This window comes from Lupinus angustifolius, chromosome LG14 (assembly GCF_001865875.1).
Source record: "Lupinus angustifolius cultivar Tanjil chromosome LG14, LupAngTanjil_v1.0, whole genome shotgun sequence".
Lineage (NCBI taxonomy): Eukaryota > Viridiplantae > Streptophyta > Magnoliopsida > Fabales > Fabaceae > Lupinus > Lupinus angustifolius.
In genome coordinates, this window is record NC_032022.1 from 13,107,252 (window position 1) to 13,116,421 (window position 9,170).

General features: G+C 30.8%; 1 protein-coding gene across 2 annotated transcripts; it reads left to right on the plus strand.

Moving 5' to 3' along the window:
* Window positions 1,878–2,841, plus strand: LOC109326521 (cold shock domain-containing protein 4-like). 2 transcript variants are annotated; one of them, XM_019559216.1, is made up of 2 exons: window positions 1,878–2,386; window positions 2,474–2,841. In XM_019559216.1, exons 1-2 carry the CDS (start codon window positions 1,978–1,980, stop codon window positions 2,704–2,706), a joined length of 642 nt encoding a protein of 213 aa, XP_019414761.1. In that variant the 5' UTR covers window positions 1,878–1,977; the 3' UTR covers window positions 2,707–2,841. The 2 variants fall into 2 exon arrangements, with proteins under 2 accessions (XP_019414761.1, XP_019414760.1); XM_019559215.1 differs by having other exon boundaries at window positions 1,878–2,841.

Consider the following 9,170-nt stretch of genomic DNA (forward strand, 5'->3'; position numbering starts at 1 on the left):
ATATGAGAGTGAAGAGATTAAGATACTTCCTGTTGGTGGAGATCCCTATTTATAGAAGGGATAATTGACATCGAGCTCTTGGCTGGTGGTGCGACGCGTGGCCGACCAAAGGTGTTGTCGGGAGTTACTTTTCCCGTGTCAGACGGTCTGTTAGGACCGTACGCTGTGCCATTCTTGTCTTCTAGCCTGTGGTTGGTTTGGTGTTCGTTCTGTGACCTGTTTGTTGCGTTGGCAGGTAGGTTGGTAGAGTACGGAAAGCATGTTGTCCCTTGGGTCAACTCTGGTGGTCCCAACAAGTGGGGCCCACCTCGGCGACCGAGCTTGGGACTCTTCGGTTCGCCGGATAGGAACAATAATCACAACACACAACTTTCATACAACTCTCACACAAATTCTGAAAATTCTCTCACTATTTTTCTGTACTTTTGCACTCATTGTAAGAACAAGATTGCAACTAAGAGGGGGGTGAATTAGTTGACTTAAAATTATATTAACTTTTTCTGCAAAATGTAAGAGTTAATGTGCAGCGGGTTATATTGCAGAAAAATAAACAAGAATAAATCAAAGAGGTAAGGGAGAAGAGAGTACACAATGATTTTATACTGGTTCACCTTCTTGTCCACCGAAGGCTACATCCAGTACTCTTGCAGCACAAGAGATTTTCCACTAAATATTATGAGTTGTAATTACAATATCTCACATCGAGATCTCTCTGTACCTTACACACTCACTAATATTTATACATTGGAAAACACATTTCCAAGTAACTCTATCCCATTTCTATTCACACCCCATGAAAGAAAGTTATTACAATGAATGAAGAATTTGAATGATGGCTTTGGATTGTCGTTACAAGTATGAAATATAATAACACTTGCAATCCAATAACTCTTTTGTATACTTAGTAATAATGCTCTTTTAGTTTATAAAACTTTGAAACACTTTACTTCAAGCAAATCTAAAAATGACTTTGAAAGTTTGAGTGCAAGTTGCTCAGAAGTGCAAAAAATTATTTCAGAAATGTGTAGGAAAGTTGTGAGAAAAGTGTGAAAGAGTTGTTCAAAGAGTTATTTTCATTGTGAGCTCTAATGCCTTTAAATATGCTTTCCAATCACCCGTTGTGCCTTTATGAAAGAGTAGAAATTGTTTGGAATGAAGGCATTTCGTTTGGGATGAAAACTCTTGAGTTTCAAATCTGAAAAACTGTTGTAATAGCACTGAGTAATCGATTACAGCATTGAGTAATTGATTACCCAAGTGTTTTGTCCAACAGTGAATTTAAAATTCACTTGCAGTAATGGATTACAACAATTTGAGTAACCTGTTACTCAACTTTAATAACACTCGTAACCTGTTACTCAAATAAAGTAATGGATTACTCTGATAAGTTTTAAGTTTGAGCATTACTACTTTGTATATTTAAGAGTTTTATGATAGAAATACCTATAGAGACTTAATCTAATTTTCTTGAAGCTTTAATCTTCTTTGTCTTCATAAGTATTCTTCATTTTCTTCTTTTTGGTGATGTTGGTGTCTTGATAAGCATTACACTTGGATAAAATTGACATGAACCAACTCAGTTCTTAAACTTTCAAAAGAGAATTTTTCTACGTTACTTGAAGTAATTGTTTCAAAGTTTTACAACTTATTGAGCAATATTACTTAGAGTTATAAATTCCAAGTAATATTACATTTCATACTTGTAAAGGCAATCCAAACCACTGTTGTAATTCTTCATTCATTATAAATACTTTCTTGTGATAAGAAAGAGGATAAAGTTAGTTTCGTGTGATAAGAAAGAGGATAAAGTTAGTTGGAAATGTGTTTTCCAATATGATAAGTATTAATGATTGTGTAAGGTATATAAAAGTCCTGGAATGAGATATTATAATTACAACTCATAATATTTAGTGGAAAATCTATTGTGCTACAAAAATACATGATGCAAGCAAGAAGGTAAACCAATATAAAATTCCAATGCCTATATTTTCTCTTTATTTCTTCAATTATTTACTTATTTTTTGCAAATTATTTCCACCTCTTAATTGCAATCTCACAATCACCACATTCTGCTTCAACATAACAACCTTCCTTTCTAAACCATCTCAAATAAACTTTCAGAACCTTATTTTTTCAGAAGCCATGGCTGAAAGTGGAAGAACTACTGGCACCGTGAAATGGTTCAACGCACACAAAGGTTTCGGATTCATAGCTCCCAACGATGGCGGTGAGGATCTCTTCGTCCATCAAACTTCCATCCAATCTGACGGTTACCGCACCTTGTCGGAGGGCCAGTTGGTAGAGTTCACCGTCGATTTCAACGACAGTGGTAGAACCAAGGCCGTCGATGTTACCTCCTTGGTTGTTCAATCTCACCGTTTCGGTGGTGGAAGGAGGGGAAGGAGAGGTCGTGGTGATTATGGCGGTTACGGTGGACGATATGGCGGCAAGGAAGGCCCTGGTGATGGGAGAGGCGGAGGGATTGGACGGAGAGGTGGAGGAGGAGGAGGTTACAGTGGTGGTGGAGGAGGAGGTCCTGAGTGTTATAATTGTGGAAGAGGTGGTCATCTGGCGAGAGATTGTTATCAAGGACGGGGTGGTGGTAATCGGAGACGTGGTGGTGGAGGTGGTGGTGGAAGGTGTTTTAACTGCGGAGAGGAAGGACATTTTGCGAGGGAATGTCCAATAGTTGAAAAAATAGAATGAGTGAGATTCTGAAATTCTCTATTGATTATTGTACTGTGAGCGAGTCTCTTAGTTGGGAACATAGATTCTACTATGTTTTTTTTGTTACTATCGAGTATATATTATTTATATGTAAAAAATTAATCAATTTAGTCAGGAGGGAAATCATATGTATTATATTTCTTGTTCCAAGCCAAGCTAATCATATGTTTAATTTTATTACTTTTTATTTATAAAATTTTTATTTTATCTATATGTTAATATGTGATTGATTTAGGACAGGGAATAAGACACCGTCAAAAACAAGTGATCCCCATCTTATCTAGCTATCCCAACAAACATCCTCCAAGAAATTTTAGCTATCACTCCAAGTAACATCGACAAAGGTTATGCTACGGATTGAGCTATGTTTGGCGCAGAGGAACATGAACATGGGGAAGCTACGAGTATTTTTGTTTCTAGCTGTTAGCATTTGGTTTTAAACACTTGTTTTGCATCATTTGCTAATTGGGTATTATTTTATTACGTGTCGTTCTTTTCATTTGATTATGGTTTTTTACGTGTTTATTGTGAAGCAATGGAAGGCATAAATTATTGATTGATTAATTTTGCTAAATGCTAAAATCTTGCATTTTATTTTCCAAGACAATGCTCATATAGAGCGAGTTTCAGCCTATATCAAGCCACCATATGATCTAGAGGTAAATATATCCATATTTATTTTTACTTGTTTTAGAGACAAATTTAAAAAAAAACATTTATTCTTTTGTTTTACTTTAAAATCCCACTCTTTTGTATAATGTAATTTTATGTTTAATATGGAGTGAGAGAATTAAACAATATGGAACTAGAGTATCTGTACATATTTTCTTGCATGCATGGTTCATATTTTTATATTATTTTTATGAGATCTTATTTATAATTAACTGAGTACGTCTTAAATACATTGTTATTAAATTTGGGTCGTAAATGATTTAGCAAGAATATTGAGTCAATGAGTCAATAATTGAACTAGTGAGTTAATGGTTAGACCATTTAACTTAGTTTACATTAAATTTTAGGCTTAAATCAATTTAGTTGAACCAAATCAATCTAATTTTGATACAAAAATAGTTAGATGTCCGGTTCATGGTTGAACCGTGAATCCAAACTTAATTTTATAAGAATGATTAAACATGATAGTGTAAATTAAATTAGTTACACAGATAAGGTATACTTTCTGTCTTCTCAGCTCTCTAGTCTTGTCTCATGTGGTTAGATTAGAGTGTTTTGCTTGTGTTATTTATGTTTAGGATTTTAAATATTTTCTTTCTAATTTTTTATTTTTGAAAAGCCAATCTCAATAAATGAGTGATGCGTTTCTTTCAAGATATACGTCTAATAAAGAAGAATTCAGAATTGTGGCTTTGAAAAAAAGTAGGTCTTTTCATGCATGTATCTTGTGGGGCAAGATCTCACATACCTTATCCTTTTTAATAATTTGCGCGGCATACATAAATAATGCTTAATCTTTTTGTAGCTTTCTTGGTTTGTTTGTTTTACATTGTACCAAGAAAAAACCATTGGACAATAATATGATAACAAAATTTAGTCTATTCAAGTCATCTAGTTTGTGTGGATAAGGTATAGTTATTTATAATTGTGGATGTTCTTTTTCTTACTTGTTTCTTTGGTTCCTTATTTGTTATTTATTTACTCACTTGTTTTTAAAGCATTCCTTTAAGGTCTTACTTAAGTTGTTAATTCTAATAACTAATATTTATGATAGGCGTAGTCTATTTAATGGTTATATTAGACGCTATTAATCATAACAATTATGGGGTCAGGAATCAAACTAATTCTTCAATTTGTTTATCAAGATCTATTCGAAGTTCCGAACTTAGATGTTGTTATTAGTTAGGCCTATGGTGTTGAGCAAAGAGAAAATATGGCCCCTGACCCATTATCCGTTTTCTGGTGTATTTTTGGGCGCCATATAATTGAGGCAAGAGGATGAACCTGCACCAAAAGCAATTAATGGTTGAGAAATGATTGAGAGTGAATTCAAGGTGATCTAAGACTATAAGAGAGAGTGAAAGAGAGTAGAGGTTATGGGGAAGAAGATGAAAGATAATTTAGGAAAAAACAGTGGAGAAAATAAACTAAACAATGTAGTTATTATTTAAGTTTTTCCATTTAAAAATTAAACAAAAGACAGTCGTTTTGATAAAATTTTGATTTAAAAAATAATAATAATAAATGACGGGTCAAACTTTCTAAAATAAAACATTTCATCATGTTAACAGTTAATCAAACATATAGGTAAGTCTGTTAACGTTAACAAACGAGAATGTATAGAAGGACTAACATGGTTCACATTAAAAATATTAAGTACTAAATTAATAATTTAAAATTATTAGTAATTAAATTGTTAAGATAAAAAAAACATGATAGAGTAATGAAATGGGTAAGTACTCTTTAATTTATCATCATAAGCCCTAAAGCCAAATGATGAGGTTAAGAAAAGGCCATTTAATTTGGCACACCAAGCTTTGCATCAATACAACATGATGATTACTACTATATAATGGAGATCACCTATCCAAAATAATATTCCATTTTATGTTTTAAATTAATCAAAATGTTAATTTTTATTATTTTTTATTTTTAAAATTTTTCTTTTAATCATGTGGTAATATATTCTTTTAAAAAATTTCTTTTAATCATGTCAAATACTAAATGACCGTTTTAGCTCTTCTTCATAGGCATAGCCAACTAAATATGGGGATCGCATCTATATTAGTGATGTATGAACTATATTAATTTAGGTTAGCAGGCCTTCCTTTGTATATATATAGCTGAAGTTATAAATGCACTGCATAAAGCCACAAACCCTAATCTGTATTAAGTGGTTCTTGTGTGGGTAATTAAGTTATCTTTAATGATACTTCCTTTGCATATATGAGTTGTTCACAGGGATGGCAACGGGCGCGGGCGGGCGCAGATAGTGATTTCCCGTGCCCAAGCCCATAATAGTTGTGGGTACTCTACGGGTAACGGGTATTTGCGGGTATCCAATGAATTTTTAATTTTAATTATATATTTATATAATTTGTAATAATTAATATGTAAAAATAATTGTTACATAAATAATATGATATTTATAAGATAAATTTATGATCATAGTCAAATATGTGTAATTTATTATGAAATAATAATAAAATATATAATATATAATCTTAAAATAATAATAAATATATATAAAAATTTAACTAAAAACTAAATATATAAATTTGCCGGTACCCGCGGGCGGATATAATAAAACTCGCTCCCGCCCATAAACTACTATTGCGGGTGCCTGTTGTGGGTATTTCCACAGGTATCCACGGGTCGAATTTTTTGCCATCCCTAATTGTTCATCACAACTTTATGGAAGTCTAAGATTTCTGATATTTTTTGTTTACTTAAGTCCTAAGTACAGAAACTTTTTATTTTGTGAAATTGACACCCTCATTTTCTGTGTTGATAATGCGAAATACTTTGATGTATGTCCAGTTATGTTTCCTATCAATCGTTACTATTTTTAGAATAGATATATAATTAGACAATAGCTGTTGGAATTGTGAAATAGTTTTAGACTAATATTTGAGAGGTACTCTTCCCCCTCTTTGGTTTCTAGAATTATTTGATCGTCACATTTTTTGTGAGATAGTCTTTGTAGAAATTATATTTTTTTTGTTTATCAACTCAGCTGATTTTACTGCAAGAGCTAGGTAGCTCCAATGACACTAGTTTGTGTAGAAGAATAGAATGGGAAAAATTAATCAAATTCAAATATGAGTTATTTTAAGTAATTTATTATAAAGGTAAAAATGGTTACAAACCATAAGAATATAAGATAATAACAATTCATATAATAACTAAATCATAAATAAAATTGTCGTGTCCCGATTTTCGGTTGCACAACCTCATTAGAGTTGCCACTACATTTTTTCCAGTCAAAAATGTAGAAAAAGTTTTTGACTCAATCACATTGGGCCTTACACACTAGGGAAGGTATTAGCATCCTAGTTGTCCGTTTGAACGGTATCCTACTATATTGCATGGATTATTAGTTGTGTTATTATTATATTTTTACCAACAAAAAAACTATTTTATTATTATGTCTGACAAAAATGATTTTGGTCCTACGTATCATTTTCTAGGAATCAAGACTATGCAGTTCTTTGGGTAGAAAAAGCTTGTTTGTTGGGTTGATTTTATTTCTTAAAAGAAGTAACGTTTAAATTATTATTTTTTAAAATAAGTGAAGCATAATTCTTACGTCCGATACCGCATATATGAGCACCCTAGTTGCCCGTTTGAACGGTATCCTACTATATTGCACTAATTATTAATTATGTTATGATTATATTTAACTTAAATTATTATTTTTTGTGGTAATATGATTTAATTTTTTTATTGACTCATATATCTTTGTTTTATATATTTTTGAATAAGTTTTCAATTGATATATGGTGAAAAACTAACTAATTACCAATTTTATTTCAAAATTAAATATTTATTAAAAAAATGTTGCAGTGTGTATGCAAAGAGTGTATTGTTTATACATTTATTTTTTGGATGTAGTTCTAGTTACATGTAACAATCATAATAATTATTATTACTAATGCAATTATTAATAACAAAAATAAAACAATTATAAAAAAAAGTAATGAAAATGACATACCTCTCATACTGATTCCAATAACAATGGAATGTTGCAACTCTCAGGAAAAGTGATGCAAAAAAGGTTAATCAATGTCGAGTAGACATATAGGATGTTTGTGTGCAAAAACAAACTCAGATACATGACTTTGACATATAATTAAAGTTTCTCTAAGATGTATTTTAATGCAATTATAATTTCTCTTGAGTTTCTGTGTTTTTTTTCTCATTTTTTGTGTATGGAAGATCTTGGATTATTGTTTTTTGGTTGAAGATAGTTGTTTTTTGATGATTGTGCATGGAAGATGATATTTTGGGAAGAAATTGATTGATGATTGTATTTTTTATTGAGAGAATGGTTGAAGATTATTAGGAATAAATGATGGAAGAAAAACTTTCTGAATGAAATTCTTATGAATCTGTGGTTGAGTAAAAGATGAATGAGAAATTGATGAGTGAGTAGATTGGTGGTTGTGTGTGGGAGATTTTGGGATTGTTATGAATGATATGAATTTGTTGTGTACGTGAGATTTTTGGGATTGTGGATGAAGGATTTTTTAGAATAGATGATGAGTGAAGGATTTTTTAGAATCAATGATTGATGGAAGATTTTCTTGAGAATGAATGATTTTTTAATGGAATGTGATTTGTTAGAAAAGAAAAAAAATGGTGTGCTTCCTCTTTTTATAGCCAATACTACCCATTAATTCATAGGATAAAATCAATATTGAGATTTGATTTTATTTCCTTATTAATTCCCAATTATAAATCTGATTTCCATTACTATTTAATGCTAACTTTGGGACATGACTCAATTTGTTATACACTCTAGAGAATCAATGTCATAACTAGCAATTAAAATGTGATTCAATCAATCTTTAGTGTAATCTTTTTAATGCTTAGTCAATTTATTAGGTAGCTTTCAATGCAAGATTTGCACATTCAAATAATGCAACCAAAAAAATATTTTTTTTGTTATTATGATATTTAAAATTTAAGTTTTGAAATTTGTTAGTAATTAATTTGCATTTAAATATTTGTTTTTGTTGTTTTTTTGGGATACTTTAAAAAAATGTTACTTAGAACATAACCAAACAATTCTTGAGAAATCTAAAATAATTTTTTTGACTTTAAAAAACTATATTTGTGTTCAACTTTCATTAAAACCTTAAAAAGTTTCATCCTTGTAGGATCGTAAAATATATTTTCCCATAAATGCAAATTAATGAATTTTGTCATAATAAACATTTTTTAAGAAATTAATTCTAGCTAACAAGTGACTATTAAGTCACTTAAAAATCATTTTTGAATTTCCTTTAAATAAAAAATGAAAATAAATTAAATATAAGTCATCTTGAAGTTATTGATTATCCATTAAATACTCTTTTCAAAATTCCCTTTTTATTTTGTTGGAAACAATTTTGCGAGAGAATTCAATTAAACCCTTTTTGAAATTCAAATTGAGATTTTATGTGTTGGGTCATAAAGCTAAAAAAACATTTTTTATTTGTTTGTAATTTTTAAAAAAAATATATATTTTGGGCCGGAAAAAATTGGGTATTCACAAATAATACTCTATTAATCTAAATATATCTAACACTTTCTATCCAAGCCGAATTGCTACCACTTATTGTTGTAACTTGTAATCCCAATTGTGCTATTAGCTGCAAAAGGTTCTTGATTATCCACATCCACTCAAGTTGATAACTCCTCACTCACCAAGTGCACCAGATCAACAACTAAAATTGCTATCCTAGATGTCAAATCTCAGTATTTAACTGCATGAATGCTTGAAAAAA

What these genes read in the sequence shown, in the direction of transcription:
- LOC109326521 (XM_019559215.1), top strand. Translation starts at nt 1,978, where the DNA reads ATGCCTATATTTTCTCTTTATTTCTTCAATTATTTACTTATTTTTTGC.